Source organism: Rana temporaria, chromosome 6 (assembly GCF_905171775.1).
Source record: "Rana temporaria chromosome 6, aRanTem1.1, whole genome shotgun sequence".
Classification (NCBI taxonomy): Eukaryota; Metazoa; Chordata; class Amphibia; order Anura; family Ranidae; genus Rana; species Rana temporaria.
Genome location: NC_053494.1, coordinates 59210359 through 59235470, shown reverse-complemented (window position 1 = coordinate 59235470; position 25112 = coordinate 59210359). Strand labels below are relative to the sequence as shown.

The following is a 25112-nucleotide window of genomic DNA, read 5'->3' as shown; positions in this document are numbered from 1 at the left end:
ATATATATATAATATTATATATATATATATATATAATATTATATATATATATATATATATATATATATATATAAAAAACTCTTTTAGTGTATGGAAGAATTAGAACCCCTGTTAGGTATTTTTAGCTATCTGTGTCTCTGCTAGGGAGAGTCGCTCTCTGTCATGGTGACCACTGTCACTTGGGGCTCAAAGGGAAATATAACTTTTTGTGTTGTAATTAGAATAGGACTAGAGAACCTGATAATCATTCACGGCATGAAGTGCCACTTTGGGGGGGGGTTTCAACACTAGTGCTTCTGTCTGAGACCCTCCTATTCGAAGTGTGCCAGAAGTAGAGCAGGAGCTGTACTATCTGGCATAGAGAAAAGTGATTTTAAAGTACATTGATCCAGACTTTTATTACACCTGAGCAGCGGTAACATTTGTATTAGAGCTGCACGATTATTTGTCAATCGTTACCGCGTTTTTTTTTTTTTTTTTCGTTTTTTTTTTCTGTTGCGATCTAAAAAAAAAGGGGTTTCACACAAAGAATGTCCTCTCTGCTCTCAGCCGAAAGTGGAATGTTAAGTGTAAATATTGTATCAATTTGACTTTTACATCAAAGGAATAGACTTTTGTATGTAAATTAGGAACATTTAACCACTTAAACACCAAACCTTTTTTTGACCGTTCTTTTCAAGTTAAAATATTTAATTTATTTTTTAGAAACCCTAGAGATTAAAATGGCGGCGGTTGCAATATTTTATGTTGCACTGTATTTGCGAAGCTGTCTTTCAAATGCATTTTTTTTTCCGAAAAAATTACTTTAAAGCGGGAGTTCACCCAATTCGGTTTTTGTTTCTATTTTAGCCTTAGATTCCTGCTTGTTTTGTCTAGGGGAATCGGCTATTGGTTTTAAAATATGATCCGTACTTACCCGTTTTCGAGATGCATCTTCTTCCGTCGCTTCCGGGTATGGGTCTTCGGGAGCGGGCGTTCCTTCTTGATTGACAGTCTTCCGAGAGGCTTCCGACGGTCGCATCCATCGCGTCAATCGTAGCCGAAAGAAGCCGAACGTCGGTGCGGCTCTATACTGCGCCTGCGCACCGACGTTCGGCCTCTTTCGGAAAATCGTGACGCGATGGATGCGACCGTCGGAAGCCTCTCGGAAGACTGTCAATCAAGAAGGAACGCCCAGTCCCGCAGCCCATACCCGGAAGCGACGGAGAGGATGCATCTCGTAAACGGGTAAGTACGGATCATATTTTAAAACAAATAGCCGATTCCCCTAGTAAAAACGAGCAGGAATCTAAGGCTAAAAAGTGTGCGCTATGGGTGAACCTCCGCTTTAATGAATAATAAAAAAAAAAATAACCAGTAAAGTTAGCCCAATTTTTTTTTTTGTATAAATGTAAAAGATTTTATGCCGTGAGAACCGTGATCTTTATTCTAAGCAAAAAAATTGTGTGATTCTCATTTTGGCCAGAATTGCGCAGCTCTAATTTTTATCTACAGAAGGACTGACAAAGATCCGTGTCTGGAGTTGGGCTTTAACAAACTGAATATCACTTAAAAAAAATCAATGAGTGAGCATTACGGTTAATGCACATCTAATTTATTATTTGTGTTTTTAAGTAGGATGTTATTGGAAGCCTGTAGTGAGAGGAATATGAAGGCTGCAACTGCTGACGACCTCGTGAAAATGCTGGTTGCCAGACTGTTTTTATTATCGTTATTACCGTGACCAGTAGTGTGGCCTAGCATGTAGATCGGAAAAACTCCTGATTTTCATACTTTTTACAAGTCGTTGAGTTACAAAGAACTGAAGCCATCAGATCAGTGTAATGTGTGACAGTCAGAACTTTTTTTCTGAGGGAGTTCAGTAATGACGGCCTTTATACTTCTCCACTACAGGACTGGTGCTGAGTCTAGCGGTATAACAATGCTTCTCTGGAAGTGTCCCCTTCTTTTCTTATCCTCTAAACAAATGTCTGCTAAGAAAGTAGACCTCCCCGTCACCTCGAGGCAAGGATGATGCAAGGGAAAGTTGGCTTACAGGGAAGAACACTTTAGAGAGTTTTCCATGAAATTCTTGCTTGATTTGCTTTTTTATTTTTGATAACTGCATTTTGTATGCAGATTTGAAATAGTTTCTTCTACTGTCAGTCATTGGTGAATGTAATTGGCAATCCTGATTATGGACAGAGATAAACCCATTTATTCTGATCCTTCTCCCATAGGTCATATAATACAAACAATACAGGGAAACAATTTTTTTATAACATTAAACGTAAATTCAGTGTTCACCCAAATGTCTGTGTACATTTAAAAGTGATTTGAGTCTTCCATTCACCTTTTTAATAACCTATTACACCTGTATTTAGAGTGTAATATGTTCCTAAAATCACTTACCTCCCTCTATCAGAACCCTTGCAGGTTCCTCTCCCTCGCAGCCGCTGGAGAATTTAAAATCAACACCTCCTGCACAGCCACGTTAATTATTCAAAGTGATCTGTAAATAAGTGAACTACAAGTCTTGTCTATCACCATGACAGATAGATTGCAAGTTTTCCCCCTTGTAGTCCATTGACACGTCATACAGCTCTGACACTGACGGCCAGTACAGAGGTATAAGCACAGAGCTCCAGGCAATGCTCTGCAGGAGACACTGATCACAAGTGCAATGCTCTGCAGGCTCCGGTTAAAAATAATAATTGGACACTTTTTTTTTCCTGCAGAAATATGTGCATTTATTTACATTTTTTTCCATAAATGTGAACTTGGCTTTTAAAGCTGCAATGCATTAATTCTACGGCATCAGTAGTGATCAGTGAGCGTTACATGTGATAGCCAGATTTGCCCTATTTACACTGTTTGCATATCGCAGGCATTATATCTCTTGTTGAAGAGGATTCCAGTCTGTTTTTCTCCTTTTACACCCTCAAACGCACATTTGGTATTACCCAGCATGTAGCGGATTGGATGAGTCATCTCATAAAGCTGCTGTCATTTCCCAGAAAGGGGTCAAAGGCAGCCGACCTTGTTGTTCTTATGATTGCATACCAAACATTTTAAAGATTATTTGTTAAAGCAATTTCAGGCCGAAAACCTTATATTCTTAAATAATGGCGAAGTATGTGACACACGTTTTTGTGTAATCAGCTGTTTAAGAAATAAGTTGCCACAATAAGTGATCCATTGTAAAGAACATTTACCCAGAAGCCCTTTTGGGCTTGTTCTCCTCCAGTATGTATATATTTTGTATATAATGTTTCCCAAGATGTATATTGAGAGCCTTCCAAGCAGTATTTGATGGAACAGTGATGTCACGTGTGAGGCACTTCACACTCTTACCAGACCTTCCATCATTGTATTGGTGAGAACCAGGAGGAAAAAAAAACGCCATTGTCTAAAATCCTTGTGTTGCTTACAATAAACAAGATATGTCGTTCCACACAGACATGCAAAGTTCCTCTTTATTACATGAGAGAGACACTGGGGTTGATTTACTAAAGCAGGGCTTGACAAATTTTCTGGGACTTCCATGGCGAACTGAGCCGCAAGTGGGGGTGGAATACGGGTACCCAAGCCCCCCCCCCCCCCCCCAAAGGTGCCAAATGTGTCAGGGGAAGGAGGCAGACAAGTGGAGCTCCACTTTAAATTAGCTGTAACCCTCATTTTTTTATATTTTCCAGCTACACTGGTACAGATGCCACATTTATCAACAATGGGACACTTGAGTTGTATGTGTGTGAATGCCAGAGGTTCTAAAACTGTGTGTGTGTATAATATATATATATATAATGTGTGTATGTTTGTGTGTGTGTAATATATATATATATATATATATAGTGTGTGTGTGTATGTGTATATGTGTGTGTGTATATGTGTATATATATATATACAGCATTATTTGTCAGTAGCTTTGCTCAGAAATGGGTTGTTTTCTGGAATTGAAGCGACTTTGTAGGGACATCCTCTTTTTTTAGTAATATATTAAAGTGGAATGGAAGCGCTGTGTATGTGTTAAACATTTCCAGAGTGGCCCAGAGGTTACTTCTTCTGTGATTTGTAAAGCATATTGAATAAACTATTACATCAGTTTCTATTTCTGCCGTACCGTTTGTAAATGGGACTTCAGAAATCCACATCCACCACTTTGCAATTTTTAAAGCTTATAATGGTAGTGAAAGGCTAAAGTGCATATAAACTAACAGGATTCTTCTTCGTTTTGGGTCAAGCAGGGAAATAATAGAACCTCTGTAATGTTTTTATTGCTTGGGAGATTCATCCTATATATTTTTTCTGGTGGCCACAGTCATTAGGGATACAAGTGAAACCCAAACTTTAATTCACACATTGATAGGTGTTACTGCATTGCCTTCCTGTAAAGATTTTTCCTGTTGTCTTAGCAGGAGAGGAAGAGAATGGAAGTCTCCCTAATGGGACACAGATGGCAAAAGTAAACTTTTCTCTTTTGACTATTTCAAAGCAAAATAATTCTTTTTGTATTTAGTTCGACTTGCTACCCCATCTAACAACATCTGCTTAGTCATATTAAACCCAAAAGCAAACATTTTATTTTTTTGCAGCTTACCAGTTCCTGGATGTGATGGCTGCATTTGTTTTCTTTTAAGCTTTCTTTCATTTTTTACTCTGCGGTCTGGCCAGCAAGTCTGGTGTTTTTCAAAAGAACAAGCTCTCATGCAGATGCAGCAGTTGCAGAGATGAGACGAACCATTCAACACTGGCAGGGGTGCTTCCAAAAATCCAGATTTTATTAAACCTTTATCCCAAAAGGAAAAAACTGTTTGCTATAAGATGCTCCTTCATCCAGAGTAGAGGCACTTTAATACAGAGAATGTGTTACTGGCTGGATCAGCAGGGGAAACAAAGGGGGGGGGGTAAAAAAGCCTAAAGAGCGTGAATGCAGCCACCACATCTAATGATTGGTAAGCTGTAGTATATAACATTTTTGATTTTAGGTTTAGTACAACTTTAAAGGCTGATGTGCGTTTTTTGTTTTCCGCGCTCTCTAGCGGTCTCTGAATAGCAGCTGTGAAAACTGGGACTGGAAATTAGACTTTTGATGGTAAAAATGTCTCTTACTCTGCCTGTTATTCCTCCTTTCCCCAGTGGGGGAGCTTTTCTTTTCTCTTAACTAAATTCTATGTACAGGTGGTATTGTATGGTTAGATGTTAGGATGTCAAGGGTTACTTTAACTTCCTGATTTGTTGCTGAAGATGCTACATATCTGGGACTGCATAATATACGCACATAAACATTCTATTTTTTATTTTTATTTATTTTTTCCATAAAGAATTTAGTGGGTTTTTGGTGAGCTTTTTATCAGATTTCTGGATACGTATTCAAAAAATGAAAATGGGCAAAAATGACATGTATATGAAATTGGTGTATGAATGAAAAGGAGTCCCATGAAAACCACAAATTAAGGTGCAGTCCAATAGGTGATCAGTAATAGGTGACATATGTGTAGCACAAATTGTCAAATTATAGTTGTGCTGTTACCCAATCCTCCACCCTGTGACAGCATGCAAGGCTTACCAGAAAAAATTGGCCATCCATTACAGAGAGGTCAATTTAGGTGTGAGGTATATGAACGTCATCTATCTCCCATATGGATAATCATCAATCTGGATGGCACATCATCTTGGACAAATATAGTACAGCCTCACTCCAATGCTCCTCCGAAGATCAGAATTTTAGGGATAAAACTAAAATCCCCTCATAGTGTATACTGTAAAATAAAATCTCTTTTATTCAATAAAAACTATTGCACTCACTTGTCATCTGATACAAATGCGTCTATCTCAATGTAAACTCTGGGTACAATCAAAATGGCTGTCCGGCAACTATGTGGTGACGTCACAGCAGGCTCTGCCCTACGAGTTTCGTCATATCTGACGTTCTCTGGTGCCCCAGATGACCTTGGATATGACAAACGCTTAGAGCGGAGTCTGCTGTGACATCACCACCTTGTTAACGGGAAGTCATTTTGATTGTACCCATCAGAGTTTACATTGAGATAAGCACATTTTGTATAAGATGACGTGAGTGGAATAGTTTTTATTGAATAAAGCAATGTTTTTATACAGTATACTCTGAGGGGTTATCTGTTTTATCCCAAATTTCAAATAACATATACATTTTTTTTTCTTGGTTCCGTTTTGATAAACTTTTGTTTTTGGGTATATTTGTACTGCTTTTATGTTTAATATAGTCACCTTTTTTTCTGCATAGACTAATGGAACCAGATGCCTGCAAGTTATGGGTCTGTGTGCAATGAAAAAGCTATCAGTGCATCTGTTAATTAGGAGTGTACAAGGGGGGGGGGGGGGGGGGGGGGCGGTATTTTTATATGGACTTTTGGCTGCTTCTATTATTTTTTCCTTATCTCCTTTTTTGTTTAATTTTCAGCTTGAGCTGGTAGGATGTAAAAACAAGCCTTTTTTTTTTTTTTTTTTTTTTTCAACAAGCAAGTGAATGAGTCAGAGTAGTGACTCATAAAGTTCAACGGACCCAAAAGCATTAATTTCCTATTAATATTTGTTATCCAAAATACATTAATAACATTTGAAGGACACATACCACCCTCCCTATATTCACACCATATATCATGCATGAAGCATGAACACACTGGGGGAGATTTACTAAAGTTGGAGAGAGCAAAACCTGGTGCAGCTCTGCACAGAAACCAATCAGCTTCCATGTTTTATTGTCAAAGCTTAATTGAACAAGCTGAATTTAGAAGCTGACTGGCTACCCTGCACAACTGCACCAGATTCTGAGTGCTCCAGTTTTAGTAAATCTGCCCCACTGTGTGCCTGTGTGATTCACATGCGATTTGGGTGTAGTGCATTTTCTGCCTATTCATTTGAATGGGCTGAAATTGCACTGGACCGCGCCAAAAGTATACTTTCTGATATCATTTTGTAGTTAACACTTAATGAGATGTTTACTGGGGCCTTTATTTAGGATTAAGTGTGGTAATTTTGCACTTTTTACTTTAATGTGGTTTTCTAATCTTTTTCTCAAATGAAGTAGGTTAGACCTTTAGACATAAAGAAGCCCCAATGAAGATTTTGTCCCTTTTTTAATTTGGCCCAGTGTTTTATCTGAGCTTGACATTCCTATCTTATTATAGTACTAGTGTTTAGGACATTTCTACTTGTAACATAGTGGTTGTATAACATCTGATAAGTTTACAATATAGATCGAGAAACAATATTTGGCTAATGGTAATCGCCGACTTTAACTCTGAGCAACAACAAGGAACTTCCTTTTGGTGTTACAAAAGATACCAACGTGGTGCTATTATAGGAAAATGTATAAAAGAGAAAAATTGTGTATACAAATGTATTTCCTGGCGTTATTTTTTTAATGTGCATAATGGTGTGTGATGCAATCCATTGCACGACACTGTGGGCAGTAGACCCTAAAGTGTCTGTTAACCCTTACATACATACATGGGGTTTGCCCTGGGACTTTAACCACTTAAGCCCCGGACCATTTTGCAGCTAAATGCCCAGGCCAGGTTTTGCAATTCGGCACTGCGTCGCTTTAACAGACAATTGCGCGGTCGTGCGACGTGGCTCCCAAACAAAATTGGCGTCCTTTTTTCCCCACAATTAGAGCTTTCTTTTGGTGGTATTTGATCACCTCTGCGGTTTTTATTTTTTGCACTATAAACAAAAATAGTGCGACAATTTAATTTTTGCTATAATAAATATCCCCCAAAAACGTATAAAAAAAAATTTTCCTTAGTTTAGGCCGATACGTATTCTTCTACCTATTTTTGGTAAAAAAAAATCGCAATAAGCGTTTATCGATTGGTTTGCGCAAAATTTATAGCGTTTACAAAATAGGGGATAGTTTTATTGCATTTTCATAAATTTTTTTTTTTTTTACTACTATTGGCAGCGATCAGCGTTTTTTTTTTCGTGACTGCGACATTATGGCGGACACTTTGGACAATTTTGACACATTTTGGATTGGATTGGATTGGATTGGAATAAATACTTATAGAGCGCCGAATGCGAGTTGTGAAACTCGCGTCTAATTTTTGGGACCATTGTCATTTTCACAGCAAAAAATGTATTTAAATTGCATTGTTTATTGTGAAAATGACAGTTGCCGTTTGGGAGTTAACCAAAGGGGGCGCTGTAGGGGTTAGTGTTCACTTAGTGTGTGTTTACAACTGTAGGGGGGTGTGGCTGTAGGACTGACGTCATCGATCGAGTCTCCCTTATAAAAGGGATCACTCGATCGATGCGCCGCCACAGTAAAGCACGGGGAAGCCGTGTTTGCATACGGCTCTCCCCGTGCTTCAGCCTCGGGGAGCGATCGCGACGGAGCGGCTATAAACAAAAAGCCGTGCCGTCGTCCCGGATCGCTCCCCGAGGGAACACGCACGCAGCGGGGGGAGTCCCGATCGGACCCCCCACCCGCTAGAAGGCAAGGACGTATATATACGTCCTTCTGCCTGTCCGTGCCATTCTGCGGACGTAAATAGTCGTGCGGCGGGCGTTAAGGGGTTAAATGAGGTGAATATGGTAATCCAAAAAAAAAGATAGTAAAAAAAGTAGATTTATTGTAGTTTGTTGCACACCTAAGACACAACGGCAATACATACAGGCTGATAAAATATCATCTCTTCCTGATTCACCTGTGGGAGTGGAATCTTGCCATACACTTGTGTGAGACAACTGATTGGAGGAGTCTTGCAGAGCTGATAACAGGAGAAAGCCACAGTACATAGTGCTTTGAAGAGAGATGAGAAAACACTGCAGATATATTTGCCCCGCTCAAATTTCATGAATTGGGGGGAAAAAATATCCACTTGGCAAAGCTAAACCCATCGACTTTAAACGTTAGCCCCAAAACCGTTACATGTGTGAATAACTGTCAGTTACCTGAGCTCTCAACTGAACTGTCCACCCATCATATGGCTAGTGTCATAACTTATTGCATGTGCTGCAGCATGGCTACTGCCAATCAAACAGCGGCTATGATGGCAGCTTTCTTGGCTGTAATGGATATGAGGGTTTTGTTCTGCTTTAATGAAATGTCACTTTTTGTCATTTCAATAAAGTTTGCACAAAAAAGAATAAACAGTGCTGTGCGCGGTTTACAGCGCATCAGCACTGCGGTCATCACACTGCAAAGCTGATGTGAATGGAGTCAAAGTGTTTTTAGTTAATGAAGTTCATAAGGAAATGTTTCTAAGACTTCATTCCCAACTTTTGTATTTTTTTTCATGTGTTGCGCAGTGCATTTTGTATACGCTTCTGTATGCATCCTAATATTGTATGCACTTTGCTGGAGCCGCTGCAAGGATTTGTACACCACACTGCACTTATATGTGAATGTTAGCCAAAGCAGCTACATACATTAAATGTAAGGGAATACTTAAGATGGGCAGACCTATATAGTTTGGTATATGGGGTAAAACATTTGTATTACTGTGTACATATAGTCATTTGGATTACCCGCTTTAGCGCTAAATACAATTGGACGTCTCCGTCATCTTCTAGTATTGTCTTTTTTTTTCTTTTTGTGTGTCTTCAGGAAAGCAGGTAATGTGAATCCTAATCAGAAAGGACTACAACGCCTAATCCTGAATAATGAGATGAATGGAGGCTGACTGACAACCTCTGCTTTTCAGTGGCCTAATGGATTTTCTCCCAAAACGATTCCAAATCTGGAAAAATAACAGAATATAACTTCATAACATCTTTTTTTTAATTTGCGGTTTTACTTGGTTGGCTTTTATAGGAACATATGACAGAGCTTGTGTCCAGAGCAGATAATTATGCTCTAGTTACTATGGAGACATGTCCTTTCTGTTGTCTTGTCTGTATATTGTTATACCAGATTTATCTGCAAGTTCTGTTCAGTGTCTCTATATTTGTAATGTCTTGCACTCCATTATTGTTTCTAAACTTCTATAGGTTGGTCTCTTTGACGACCCTGATGGTCGTACAATAGTTTCCATTGAAAATAAAGTTCTTTTAGTAGTCTTTTGTTTTGAGGTTGGCATGGTTACATATAATTCGGATCAAATGGACTCTAAAGTGGTTATAAAGGCTAAAGTTTTTTACTTATTGCGTTCTCTGCAAAATTTGCAAAACTATAAAAAATTAAGAAAAAGTTTGGTTTGACTTTTCCAAATTGATGGTCTTTTCATTTGTTTAGCAAAAAATGTAAACACCTCAGTGGTGATTAAATACAACCAAAAGAAAGCTTTATCTGTCTTTAAAAAAAAAAAAAAAAAAGCTAAAAATGTAATTTGGATGCAGTGTTGCATGACTGCACAATTGTCATTCAAAGTGCAATAGCACTGAAAGCTGAAAATTTGGCCTGGGCAGGAAAGGGGCGAAAATGCGTAATAGGTAAGTGGTTAAGTAGAAAGGGAATTAAATCTGCCCTTACAGAGTGGCAGTGAGCACTTCTAAGCTTCAGATCCTCTTAAAGGATAAGTTCATCTATTGGGGGGAAAAAAGCACCTGTTTTTGCAGGTATATTTATTTTCTCAGGAGCATATAGAGTGGGGGTATCCAAATCCGACCCGTGGGCCACATCTGGCCTGCTCGTATGTTCTATCCGGCCCGCAGCTCATTCAGATGCTGCTGAGACTGGAAGGACAGAACTGCTGGTCTGCTTGCTTCAACCCTCCCCTGTGCATTTTAGGCAGGCTACCGTCAGCGGGACAGAGCAGAAGGCAGGCAGGGCCATGTGTGTACCACGGAGACCCGATCCAATAAACGGAGGATGTCTGAGCGGTGGGCAGATTCCCGTGCGTGCAGGGAGGAGACAGGCCCTGCTGTTAATCAGCATGGATGTGTGGGCTGGCTGTGCATGCAGGAGTCAAGCTAGGGGTTGCTGGCAGTGGAGGAGGCGCCCTGCTCTGTGTAGCTGCCACCAGAGATTTGGATGGAGATCTTGTCATGCCTGCCCCAAAGTTGGCTAACCTACCCTGGTGCGCTGCAGATTCCTCCACTGACATTATCTGGGGGAGGAAGCGCAGGACAGGAAAACACAAATTTGGGGGGGGGGGCGGGGGTTATTAGGGGAGTGTGATCATAGTGGAGGGATATGGAGGTTGTTATCGGGGAGGGGGTTGTATCTGGGGGTGGTGTAATCGGGGTGGGGGATACAGATGTAGGGGAGACTGGGGACACAGACGTGCGGAAAGCCTCTGATGAGATTATTTAAATTGTATTTATTTATAAATAACAAGTTTGGAAACCCCTGCTGTAGAGCATTGCACTACAAAAAGATTGTGGGTGCAATGTCAGACACTTGCTACAGCTTACTGCCCATGCCTCTGTATGGTCTTTCTGTTAAAAAGCAAGTGTCAGTGAATTACATGGGCACTCACCAGTGCCCTCACTGTTCATTGAGAACTAGAGGCTGTCTGCTGTGGTGGCAGATGGTATTTGTACTTCTCTCATTCACAGATTTCTGTGAATGAATGACAGCAGGTGCAGGAAGAGTGGGGGGTGTGAGGACAAGTGCTGGAGCATGGTACGGCCCATATACCTTTGCCTTTAAAGCTCTGCATAGCTTGATAATCATCTACACGTCACAGGTAATGCACCGACAATACATGTAATAAAAGTACCCACACATTCTATACCATTTATAAAGCATTAGACCATGTTTAAACTCTCTTCCCACAGTCCACATTTTCCCATTTCTACCTTTTGTCTACTTAGCTACGTAAGACTTTCTAGATTTATCAGGAAGCTTCCAGAAATTTGGCAGTTAAGACTTTTTTCAGTGACAGGACTTTGCAATGCATAATTCTTTATAGATCAGTGACAGTTTTCTCACTCGAAGTACCGTAGTTTTTCTATCTTCTGTAACACATAGTGCCCGATTTGTGGCGTTATGCAACTCCTCACTCCCACACTAAAAAGTGCTTGAATTTTCAGTGAGCATTATTATTTTATTTCTTAAAGTAATTTTTGCTGTGGCTTCCGTTTTTTTAAATGCATATTCTTCTTTATTTTGTATTAAAAATATAGAAATGAGTAGATTAGATTATCCAATGGGGGAAACTCTGCCTTCCTTTCTAATAACTGCTGAGAAGAATGAGACGGAGCCACAGCAAAGAGACGACCTGCACCGTGAAGAGTAGAAGTAAAGCAGAACTATTGTATAGCAATACACAGCAGGATGTAGAGCCCTGGTATCCAACCAGTGGCCTGCATGTGACCCTCAGGACTTGTTCACACGGGGGGGGGGGCGGGGGTGAATAGGCGTTTTTTTCACCTCTTTACTGACCACACAACAAGCAGACATGGTGGCCACTCGGGTCTGTCCACATTGCCATAGCCATGATGCTTTGCTTTCCAGTGCAGCTTTTTTGACCTGTTTGCCAAGGTGTTCCGCTTGCCAAATGTGTCCTTTGAGGTCTCTGAGACTGCCTAAAATAATTGGCACATGGTTGCTATGCAATATTTTCATTGGGATCAGTTGGAAAGAAAGAAGGCATTTAGGAGATGCCAGTGACGCCTCCTAAACACATTGAAACCGCCACTCCACCGTGGATCGCTTTTTTAGATGTATGCTTAAGTCCACTGCACTTGTAAAAGCAGCCTTAGACATTTATTCTGTGATTTCTTGGGACCCCTGCAAACAGTAGTTTTTTTACCTACCTAGGTGATTACTTGGCAAAGACTGGTTTCTAGTAGTTGGGAGTATGGACACAACAAAAACGCCCAAACTTTTATACTCACCGATGCTGCATCTGTCCGCCTCCGGCTCTGCAGTGAGAACTGGGTAATCTTGCACCGCTCAGTTCTCCTCTCCACTCTGAGCAGAGAGCTGGTGACTCGGCCCCTCCAGCACTCACTGGAGCGCTGGGCTGTGGGTGGGGCTGGCTCAGTCTCCCAGCAGCTCACTGAGAGGCAGAGTTTGCTGCCGGTCTGGCCATGCTTCCTTTTAAATGGTTTTATTTATATATAAAAAAAAAAATTGTACCGTCGCATCTATTTTGTTTGTGTAAATACATTTTTCATTTTTTTTTTCCAGGAAGTATTTTTTTTTTTTTTATTTGGTTTAGGGGCACAAGTGTTGAAGCATCGAATGATTTTCCAAGCTGATTCTTGGCAGTCTTATGTAATGAGTCTCCACTTTATAAATGTGTTCCCGGTCTCCAACAATTTGGCATCTTTGCATTTGCTGGTAATGTTTAGTAGCATACAGTCCTTAACCAGTCACCTGCTGCATGTCTGCATATTTTTTTTCTTTGTTTTTGTTTTTTTGAGGGTTCTCTTAACAGAGCATTGTGAGCGTCCCTGAGTCGTAAATGCACTTGAGGAACCCCCATCCCTGCCCCCCCCCCCCATGTCCAGAACGTTTACCACCACTGAGCATACAAAAATACATAGCAGCATTTACACGTTCTCAAGAGATTTACAGTAACACCAAGACAACCTTTCACATTCAAATCTAAAAATAAACACTTTAAAAAAACATCACCCTCAAACTTAATTCCTCATTTCAAAACACAGCAATGTGCTCAGATTATTTTCTCAAGGCATACGCACATTCTCTACATGGTATTCAATGTCTTGCCCTCTAGCACCTTCTTCCTATAAAGTATATGGAAATTAAAATGTGAAAATCAGAAATAAAGCAAAGAAATGTTATGTTCTAATCTAAGCAAGTCCACATTCTTTTTCCATGGTTTAAAGCCAAACATGGAACTTCCACTTTAAGCACTCCTGATCCTGTGACATGCTACATTTGGCATGTCATTATTTTAGGGGGGAGTTGGGTTCCTAGTTTTGACAGGTACCCAGCTCCCACGGAAAAAAAGTTCTGCACTAAGATCCGAGCGATCGCACATCGCCAATGGCTCCATTCTTACAGCTCCCAGAGTGAATAGCTGTTGACTGTCAATGCTCTGCCCCCTCCCACACACACACTCACTGGATCGCTGAGCTGTGGAGGGGGCCGTCTCAGGCTCTCAATGGCTTGCTGAGAGACTGAGACACGTATCAGTCCAGGCACCTGGCAGATTCAGACTTTCTTGTCGTGATGACGCGGTGCCTGGACTGATTCCTGTGACGTCAGCAGAGAGCAGACTTCAGTCTGCTCGCTACAAAAAAAATGGGTCACAGGAGTGCAAAACGAATTGAACTCCTGTGATCCGTAGGAGAAGCCCAGCCAAACAAGCTCAGGTTGGACTTCTCCTTTTTAAAGTATGTTTGTTTCTTTTTTTTTTAAATAACAATTTTTTATTTTTCAAAAAAAAATTTCAGTACAGAGTATAGCAGCAGTTCAAGTACAGAAGAGGAGCGGAGATACAAAATTCCAGCTAGGTGGGCTTACACAGTGGCTCCGTATCTATGTCTGCTATCAGCGACATGTAGCCCAATTGGAGATCTAAAAGAAAGAGTAAAGAAAAGAAGAAATAGGGAAAGAGAGGGGGTGGATGTAAGGAGGGAGTGGGGTGAGGAGGGGGGGACAGGGCGGAGAGGGAAGCGAGAAGGAAAAAGGTAAAGAGGAGAAGGGACAGGAGAGACGGGGGGGGGGGGGAGGCAGGCAAGATTGTCAGGGTGAGCAGTGTACCTTGGCGGCCCATTGTCGACTCACGGCGGGTCCTCCACCACATGCCACCTCTCCCAGACCAGATCGTGGGCATCCAACCTATCCTGGATCCTAGCCGTCATTTTTTCCATGAGTTCTACATCTTTGACCCTAGCGTAGAGGGCTTCTTGTGATGGGGGGGTTGGTTTCTTCCAATGAAGCGCTATCAAGCACCTCGCAGCTGTGGTTATGTGTCTCAGCAGTTTCTTGTAGGGTTTAGCTATGCGAGGGAGGGATAGGCCTAGCAAGAACAGCTTCGGGGAGAAGGGTATGGGCGCCTCCAGGAGGCGAGATAGGAGCTCTTGCGTTTGAGTCCAGAATGGGACAATCAGGGGACACGTCCAGTAGATATGGAACAGTGTGCCCTTGGCTTGGCCACAGCGCCAGCATCGGTCAGAGGTGGAGGGGTAGATCCTATGGAGGACGTCCGGTGTCAGGTACCAAAAGAACAGCACTTTATACATGTTTTCCTTATAAAGGGTGCAGATTGAACTCTTGGCCGCCTGCCTCCAAACCGCCCCCCACTCGTCCTCCGAGAGTACCTCCCCCAGCTCCTTCTCCCATCGGAGCATATATGTATGTTTACCTTTGGTTTGTATGGGGTATTCATTAAGGATTTGGTAAATGTCTGATATGAGACCCCTTCGGGCAGTGCCCTCGAGAATGATTCGCTCAAATGGGGTCGGTTTTGAGAATAGGAGCCGGGGAGCGATTGTTTGGGCGTAGTGCCTGATCTGTAGGTAGCTGAAAAAAGCTTGCCGTGGAATGTCATGTTTGGCTTGGAGATCAGTGAAGGAGTGTAAGGTGCGGGATCTGGGGTCTACTAAATGACCAAAGTGGAATAGGCCTCGTGAAGCCCAGGGCCAGGACATCTGGTGGGTGAGACTGGTCGGTACTTTAGGGTTGTAGAGGAAAGAGGTCAGCAGGGAGCTATCGGACCTAAGTCGACCGTCTCGGGCTAGCCTCCTCCATGTACTTTGAAGCTGCCGCATGGAGCCCAGTAAGCGTCCGGGCTCCACTGCCGCATCTGCGTTCCACAGGAGGTTGTTGGGGTGTATCGGCGCCAGCCAGATCTTTTCCACCTCCGTCCATCTATTGTAAGACTTTTGGGGGAACCATGATGCCACCGCCCGGAGCTGCGAGGCCTGGTAGTATTTGACCAGGTCTGGGAAGGCCAGACCTCCCTCGGCTCGTGATGCCGTCATAACCGAACGTGGGATCCTGTGGCGTTTGTAGTTCCACACGTACCGGAGGAGGTCAGCTTGTAGGGTTCGCAGATGTGCGCAGGGGACCGGGACAGGGAGGGTCTGGAAGAGGTATAGTAGTTTTGGGAGGACAACCATCTTTATTGCCGCTATCCGGCCCAATAGGGATATCTGGTGGGGCTTCCATTTGTGGATCAGCGCCCTTATTGAGCTGTATAGGGGGGGGAAATTGGCCTGGTACAGGGATGCAAAGCTTGGGGTCAATTGGACCCCCAGGTATTTCAGGGAGGTGCTCTCCCAGTGGTACGGGAAGACAGACTGCAGGTGTAGGGCCTCTGGTTCGGGCATATTGATCGGCATGGCCATAGACTTAGACGTATTAGTCTTATATCCCGAGAGGGCCCCGTAGCACTCTAGTTCCCTGTGTAAGTTAGGCAGGGAGATGCGGGGGCGCGTTAGTGTCAGGATGATGTCATCGGCAAAGAGGGAGATCTTAAATTCCCTCCCCCTTACTGGGATTCCTCGGATGTCCGGGTTGCCTCGGATCGTCGCTGCTAAGGGCTCGACGCAGAGAGCAAAGAGGAGGGGGGATAGGGGGCACCCCTGGCGTGTTCCATTAGTAACGGGGAAGGTGGATGAAGTGGCAAAGGGCGTTTTCACCTGCGATATCGGGTTGGTATAGAGGTGTCGGACCGCCCGGAGGAAAGGTCCCCTAAATCCCATATGCCTTAACGTGGCGAGCATGAAGGGCCAGCCAAGGCGGTCAAACGCCTTTTCTGCGTCCAGACTCAGGAGCAAAGACTCCGGTCCCTCCCTGCTCGCCACGTCAATTAGGTCAATCACCTTCCTCGTGTTGTCCCCCGCTTGGCGGAGGGGGACAAAGCCCACTTGGTCTTTATGGACCAGAGAGGGTAAAACTACATTTAGGCGGAGGGAGAGGACCTTTGTGAAGATCTTGAGATCAGAGTTCAGCAGGGCTATCGGCCTGTAGCTAGCGCATAGTGAGGGGTCCTTGTCTGGTTTGGGGATGAGGGTGATGAATGAGCGCTGCATGTCTTGCGGGATGGGGGTCTGCTGTAGGAAGGCATTGAAGAGCTTCGTCATGTGAGGGAGGAGTGTGGGGAGGAAGGTCTTATAGTATTCGTATGGAAACCCGTCAGGGCCTGGGGATTTGTGGGCGGGTAGGGACTTAATGGCCGCGGTCAGTTCCTCTCCTGTAATGGGAGCGTTAAGGGAGGCTAGGTCGTCCGGTTGTAGCCGGGAAATGCCCGCCCGAGTTAGGTATTGTGTCATCCTGTCTAGCAGGTCGGGGGGGGGTGGGTCATGTGGGATTTCTGGCTTGTTATACAGGTCGGCGTAAAATGCTGCGAAAGTATCCGCAATACTCTGTGGGTGTGATATAATATTGCCCGAGCCGTCCTGGACCTGGTGTGGGGTGGACGCGAGTGAGCGGTCCGCTAGTTTCCTCGCCAGTAGCGCCTGCGCCTTGTTACCCTTGTCATAGTATACCTGGCGGAGGCGTACTAGAGCTTTCTCGACTCGACCCAACGCAAGGTCCCGGAGTGTTGAGCGTACCAGGGCGATACGTTTAAGTAGCGTCAGGGAGGGGGAAGACTGTAAGCGAATCTCTAGGGCCCGGAGCTGCGCTTCCGCCTGTTTTCTAGCCGACTCGGCATTCCTCTTAAGGGCCGAGGATATGGCCATGCACCGTCCCCTAATTACCGCCTTGTGGGCGGCCCACAGTGTGGTAGTGGAGACGTCCTGTGTGTCATTTTCACTGAAGTAAAGTTGCAGGGTGGAGTCTATTTCCATTTTGGAGGGGGTGTGTTTCAGGAGAAAGTCATTCAGGCGCCAGTTATAGGGCCTGCGGGTGGGGGTGTTGAGGTCAATGGTCAAGGTTATGGGGGCATGGTCGGACCAGGAGATGGGCAGGATCTGTGCGGATTCAGTAACACGCAATGTAGTATTGTTGACTAAGAAGTAATCTATACGTGAGTGCGTATGGTGGGGGGATGAATAGAAGGTGAACTGGCGATCCCCTGGGTGAAGCGCCCTCCATGCATCGAATAGAGCATGTTTCCTCGTCAGCTGACGGAATAGTTTAGAGTCCCGTAGGGCTTTTGTTTGAGAGGCTCGGGGGATCACCACCAGGCGGTCCCAGGTCGCCGAATGGGGCAAGTTAAAGTCCCCCCCCACTACCAGTAGGTCATGGGGGGATTTAGCCAGGCGGGTAAGAACCCGGCTTAGAAATCTATGCTGATGTGCGTTGGGGGCATACAAGGTGCATAAAGTTATGTCTCGAGAGTGCCATGTCCCCCTCAGAATGATGAAGTGGCCCAGGGGGTCGATGTAGGAGTCTGTGCAAGTGAAGGGAGTGCCCCGTTTGATCAGGATTGCAACCCCTGCCCTTTTGCGTGGACTGAAGGCCTGGTATATTAAGGGGAAATACCTGGATGCAAAGGTAAAGGAATCGCCCTTGGAAAAGTGCGACTCCTGTACCATTATAATCTCTGCCCCTGTTTGCCTGAATTCCCTAAGTGCTAGGTGACGTTTTCTGTTAGAGTTAAGCCCGTGTACGTTTAGAGATAGCAACTTAGCCATACTGTGGGTGGAGAGATCGTGGTTTGTACTTAGCTGGAGTTGGTCGAGCTGCATCTGGTTCTGGGAGGGCGAGTGGGGAGACCGCCGGGACGACAGCAACCAAGGCGTGCTGTCGGGTGCTGCCTGCACGGGAGAGGAGAGATAGGTGTCTGAAAAGAGAGAAAAGAGTGAGAACAAAGACAAAACATAACACTTCAACAATCAACAATGGGGGCCCGAATGGCCCGAGGGCCCTCAGGTCCCAACAGTTCCTTAAGGACCTCCCGACCAAAAAGTCCGAAGGCATAGGTCGGGGGGGCAGGGGGGTGGCGTGGAGGAACTCCACTGTGGGGGTTAGGGGGATAGGAACTCTTAGGCTATCAGCCATGGGGGGGTCCGTGATCAAAAGGACAGCCTCTTCGACTTCTCATCCGAGATAGGCCCGATGTGTGGCGTAGGGGTAAGGCTAGGGCAACCGGGGGTGAATGGTGGGGTAAGAGCACAGAAAAAAGCAAAAGTCCAAAAACAGCAACAGGACCGGAGAGTCTCCAGCAGTGTTCGAGGCGAATTTCGTGGCCGGGGCGACCAACTTAGGAGTGCTTGTGCCTGGGGGAGTTGCGGGCAGGGTCCCGGCCCCTGGGACGTTTAGGCGGCGGGACTCTCTGCCAGACTACTGGTGGGGGGGGCGGTGTGGCCACGAGGTCCCAATCCGGTAGCCGGGGGACGGGAATGTCCAGAGTTTTGCAGAAGTCATCCAGGTCTTCTGGGTAGCGTAGGGTGGCTGAGGTCCCCTGGTGGTTGGCGGACAGGCTAAAGGGGAAGCCCCATCGGTACACAATGTCCTTGTCTTGCAAGGTGCGGAGCAGGGGTTGTAGTAGGCGCCGTTTCTGCAGTGTGATCCAAGATAGATCCGGGTAGAGCTGTAGAGGGTTGTTGTCAAAGCGGAGGTTGCGCATGGGACGGGCTTTGCGCATTATGTTTTCCTTCAGCGGGTAGGAGTTTATGCGGCATATGACGTCCCGTGGTTTGGAGGCTGGGCCCTTTGGTTTAAGGGCTCGGTGGGCTCTGTCCATCTCAATGGTCTTGTCTGTTGGTTCCCCCAATATTTCGTTAAATAAATTCTGAAGGGTGAGCTGCAGATCTTCTGCCCCGTCTGCCTCAGGGAGGCCGCGTATGCGGATGTTGTTGCGGCGCCCCCTGTTGTCCAGGTCTTCAACATGCCGCTGCATGTCCCTTAACATGAGACGGTGGTCTGACGCCTGAGTCTGGGTGCGATGTACTGCTAGTTTAGTCTCTTGGATCTCCTCCTCTGCCATTTCCATTCTGTCGTTCAAATGTTTGAGGCCCGTTTGGAGGACTTGAATTTCAGCGCGGCATGTCGCCTTAACGTCCTCCACAAGCTGTTTGAAATCATCTTTAGTGGGGATGGCTTGCAAGTAGGACTGCCATGGTGGGGGGGGGTGGTAGGGGGGTCCCCTGGCATCATAGGTGGGCTGTAGTGGGTCAGTGGGGGATAGGTGGCGAGCGGAAGCTGGTTCCCTGTGCTGTCTAGCCTCTCGGGGGGGTTGCTGGGGTAATTCCCATGGGTTGGACCAGGCCTCAGCCTGATCCCCGGGTGGGGTGTGGGCCCTCCCGTGCCAGGGAGCGCTGGTGCTGGTCATGGAGGCATATGAGGGGGGAGAGATCCCCAGCTGAACCCCAGGCTCCAGGTGAGTAGGTGTTTGGGTCTGTCTCTGAGCTGCTGGGGAGGTTGAACCCGGCCTAGTAGTAGCAGAGGAGCTGCTGCGTTCTGGAAGGCCCATGGAGGCCTGGGAGCATGCGGAGGCCTGCAGGGCCGGAAAATCCTCCTCAAGCGTGAAGGAGGGGGAGAGCTGTAATCCGCCGTGCTGTTCGGGGTCCGGGGCCGTTCGTAGCAGGCGGGGGAAGGCCCCTGTGCATTGCGTGTCCCGCTCCAGAGAGGCAGTGAGGGCTGGGGCCTGTGACTCGTGGTCCGCTGCGGGGGGGTGGGGGTGCACAGATTCACTCACCCACGGCTGCGAGCCATCCTGGCTCAGGGATGGAGCGGTGGACTGCCCTCGTGTCGGGGATGGCTCCGGATGGTGAGGCAGGAGGGAGCGAGGCGGAGAGACCTCCGTTCTGTTGGTGGCCGCGTCCGGCGCCATCTTGTCTCCTCCGCCCGGCGGCATGTCGGGCGGTTTAAAGTAGTCCTTGAGGGTCGCAGCGGAGCCTGGCGGGGGTTGGGATGATCCCCTTGTCTTGCTGGATCTGGTGGTCCGCGATCCGCCCATGGATGGCGGCGATTACCCCCGGTTTTTTGCCTGTAAGCTGCGGGCTGGAGAGGAGCTCTCAGGGGATGCTTCCTTCCAGGCTGGCTTCCGGTCACGCCCCCCAGCACCTTTTGTATGTTTGTTTCTTAAAGCGGAGTACCACCCAAAATTGGAACTTCCGCTTATCCCACTGCTCACCCCCTTACATGCCACATTTGGCATGTCATTTTTTGGGGGGGGGGGAGTGGGGGCTTCAGGAGGAGTGGGACTTCCTGTCCCACTTCCTCCTTCCGCCGAGAGGATGGTTAGGCGATTAAGCTTAATCGCCTACAGCAGCCCCTCCCTGTAGGCGATCGCCTGGGACACGTCTCAGGTCCTAGGCGATCTCCTGTCCACTCAGACGGCGCAGCGCCAGGCGCGCGCATGCGCAGTGGGTGCCCGGCCGTGAAGCCGAAAGCTGTCACGGCCGGGTGCCCACAGTTGAAATGAAGACGCCCGCGGGGGAGAGGAGCAGAGCGGAGCCCCGGCCGGCACGTCGCTGGAACGCTGGAGCAGGTAAGGGTATGTTTATTAAAAGCCAGCAGCTACACTTTTTGTAGCTGCTGACTTTTAATAAACATAAAAATTGTCTGGAACACCCCTTTAACAGGCATACCTGCTCCTTGCCTAGGCCAATGGACAACACTTTGCAGATAGAAAGTTGGTATTATCTAAAGACGTTAACATTTGCATTATAGTCTGAAATTCAAGCTGGGTAGAGATGGATAAATGGATAGATATATTCTAAAATAGATATACCGAAGTATGTGTGATCACACTTGTGTCCACTCACAGCAGACAAATCCTGATATGTTTGCTCTCTAATTTTCATCAAAAATTCGTCAAACTTTTGATTTTAAAGTTTAAATTGAGCTTCCATGCATAGTTATTATATAAGCTCTTCAGGGAATGGATGTTACCTTGCATGCAGTTTCAACCACACAGAACTGTCCGTCGCTCATGGAACTGACTTGTTCAAAAGAAATTTTAGAATTGCACTGCAGGAGCTAAGTGAGCTTCATGGTGTCAGTTCTGACTTCAGAACAAAACGGCATTGTTCTCCCAATGATACTGTGTATGAAAGCGGCATGTGCCGTGTGCCTTCTGAATATCACATTAGTGCCCTCTGTTTTATCTTCAGCTGCTTGCCCCACATTGAGTGTATGGGTCACAGACTGTTCCAAGCTCAATGTGTAATTTCCCATGTAAAAAGTTGTCAGTTCCTTGTGATAAAACCAACTAGTAATGGTTTAGCGAGTTTCTTAATGGACTTTTCATTCTCTTAAAATGTTTATCTTGAAAAGCTTTAGTCTTCTTTATTTTTTTTCTGTTATACATCTTCTATTTGTGATAAGTTAGAAGGCTGGCCGCTGTTCCCACCCACTTATTCCCTCAGCTTTCATACATTCTCATTGTACTTTTTCTTATTCAGGGTATGCCCTCTTTCAGGCGTACCTACCAGCCGGCCAAAGGCACACTCCAGGCCTTGGTTATTAGGGTTATCGCATTCCTTACTCGAAGACTCTGATTACAAGCTGGGAACCTTCTCCCCAAGATCCAACATAAATAAATTGGAGAAGGAATTTTAAAGGAGAAGTAAAGCCAAAGCTAGTTTTGGCTGTACTGTACTTGTCCTATGGGTCACAGGAGGGCAATTAGTTTTGCATTCCTGTGACCCGTTTTTAGCAGAGAGCGGACTGAAGTCTGTTCTCTGCTGAGGTTACAGAAGTCGGGTTTGCAACATCCTGATCCGCTGAGAGCCTGAGCCAGCTGCTTCACAGCCCAGCGCTCCAGTGAGCGAGGAGGGGGAAGAGCTGTGACTGACAGTCAGCAGCTCTCTTCCCACAGAGCTGTCAGAACTCACCGATCGATGGTGTTCGAACACTCAGTTCTCACTGCAGAGGCGCCGGGGGCAGTTGGGTATCCTCAGAGAAAAGTTTAGTCTTGATGACAGGTTATGCAAGGCTGTGTAACCCTTGGGACTGGTTGGGGGGGAGTGAAAGGCAGACAGTGTCCGATTTGCATGTGACAAACTACAGACAGCATCAGCCTGTCACTGATTTGTATAGGCCCCCTGTACATGGCTGATTTGGAGATACCAGTTGATACTCACCGCAGAAATACACTGATCTGGTTAAAAAATTAAGCTCTAAATTAAATAAGTATGGGTTTGTTTGTTTGTTTTTTCCCAAATTTATACCTAGGTGGATGCAGCATTGGTCCGAACTATGAGCTGTGTTCTGACAAGCTGCATGCTCATCATCTCCCTCCCCCATGTTGGAAAACTTCTCAGAACTGACTCGTGCTGATAGCACTTCTGCAGTTCAGAAGGTTAAGAGGAGACATTTCGGGACGTGGTGGTAATACAAGAATCACTGCTTGCAGGCAGCACGGTACCATGGGACATGTAATCCTTAGGGTAGACTTAGATGTGAGTCTAAAGCTCCCTTGCCTCTGAAAACTGATCCGAGCTTAGATCATGTTCCAGAGGCTGACGGATGGTGAGGAAGTGATGCCTCCTCGCTGCCTGTTTTAATAAACATTTTGCCAACAAATGCCGCAACCATGTGCATTGTACGCAGTTGTAGGGTGTTTGCATCGCTCTCATATTGTCTTGAATGTGTAGCGCTTGACTGCTACAAGTCGTGTCAACTTTGCCCTGGGCGTAAAACATGTAAACCCCCACATCCTCTGCCGATTGCACCTTGGGGGGGGGGGGGGGTGCGTGTTGGTTCGCACAAATGCTGGAAGACTGAATTGTATTCACACTCTGTGAATGTCATTTTCATGAATGTCATGAAGTGTCATTTTCATAAAAAAAAAAATAATAATCCGACAAAACCCTGAAAATATCCATAATGATGGATTAGGAGTAAAGAACTTGTAACTTTTTTAAATTGTTTTGTAGTTTTGAATAATGTATATGTGTGTGTGTGTGTGTGTGTGTATATGTGTATATATATATATATATATATATATTTATTATTAGAAACCATGTCTGTAGTCTGATGCTGATTTATTTTTAATAAAACTTGGTTTACAGTTCATAAATGCAACGTTAACGGCTTTCCGTTAACGTTTTTCTAGTTTGACGTGAATTATTACATAAGGATTGGCAAGTGTGAGTCAGACTATTCCTAACCACTTCTATTCCTCTCTCTTTCAGTGCTCCAGTTGCGGCTGCAACAAAGGCGAACAAGGGAGCAACTTGTAGACCAGGGCATCATGCCACGTAAGTCACCAGTTATTTCTGTTTTAATAAAGGAGAATATAAACCTTCTAAAGCTTAGCATAATGTAAATCTTAAAAATGTTTTTTTTATTATTTAACTTCTTTTGTATAGTTGACATTTTCATATATGCTGGCACTGTACAAACACTGACTGCTTATGGCTGGGCCACTCTGATTCTAATTTTCTCACTTCAAGTTTGTGGGTCTTCTATGACAAACAAGAAAAGGAGAAAACGCTTTGTGCATCTGCTTGGTAGTGGCTGGTAAAAGACCTAGATCGTTTAACCTGTATTTAAAGGATAACTCCACTTTCGTAGGGAAAAAAATAGCAAATGAAAAACGAATATAGTGTATACAATTGCGGCACAAATCATACTGTTATTGAATGTTCCAAAAAAATACCTTTTCCTTTTCAATCTGCAGCCGCTGCATTTTCTGTAAAATGCAATATGGCTACCTGGAGGTGTTCTGTACACAGAATGTGTAAAGATCGACACCCAGAAACATAATTTCCCGATTGTGTGATTGGCTGACTGATTTTCCCAGAAGTCCACACTAAGATACAAGTCGGGTTTCAGGCATCCCCTGCAACAAAAATGTTATTTTCTCCTATCACCTTCCAGGACGGCACACCTAAGGTCTGATGGTACGCCGTCCTGGAAGGTTTGTAGAAATACCGTTACCCGTAGGTTTTTGGTAAGATACTCCCAGTAGGAAATCGCATCTAAAGGAATGCAGACCCAGCAGCTTTCCTCATTAGTGCTCTGCAGGTGCTGCAGCTTATTGATAATTATGGAATCACTCCCATTGGATTCATTTTTGAACATGGACACAGACAAACACACAGGGATTTCTTCAGAATAACAAAAGGTAGGAATCTGCAACCAAGTTGGATAAAATCCTTGTAATGTACATAGATCACCCAGAGGGGAATGTGTTTTTTTTTTTGTTTTGTTTTTTTCTCTCAACAAAGTTATTTAGGCAGAATTTTCAAAAGTGCAAGTATCCCAAGTTCATGCCAAACAATTCCTCAAGTCACAAGTACCCCCCCTTCCCCATGTGATTGCATAGTGCAGGTGACACGTTCTCTGTAAGGAGACATCGGGGGCCTTTTAGGCTTTTAACCCCTTCATGGCAAGGGTAAAACAAATCCTAATGCCTAAACACAGTATTGCAACTTTGACATGT

At 45.0% G+C, this 25112-nt stretch overlaps 1 protein-coding gene across 12 annotated transcripts in view; it reads left to right on the top strand.

Annotated features, from left to right (window-relative positions):
- Window positions 1–25112, top strand: part of MRTFB (myocardin related transcription factor B) — a 453672-nt gene that overhangs the window by 336652 nt on the left and 91908 nt on the right. For all 12 annotated transcript variants that reach the window (XM_040356880.1, XM_040356879.1, XM_040356881.1 and 9 more), the window contains one exon: window positions 23860–23925. In XM_040356880.1, the coding sequence (XP_040212814.1) occupies window positions 23860–23925 (66 nt within the window). The remainder of the gene's footprint in view (window positions 1–23859; window positions 23926–25112) is intronic.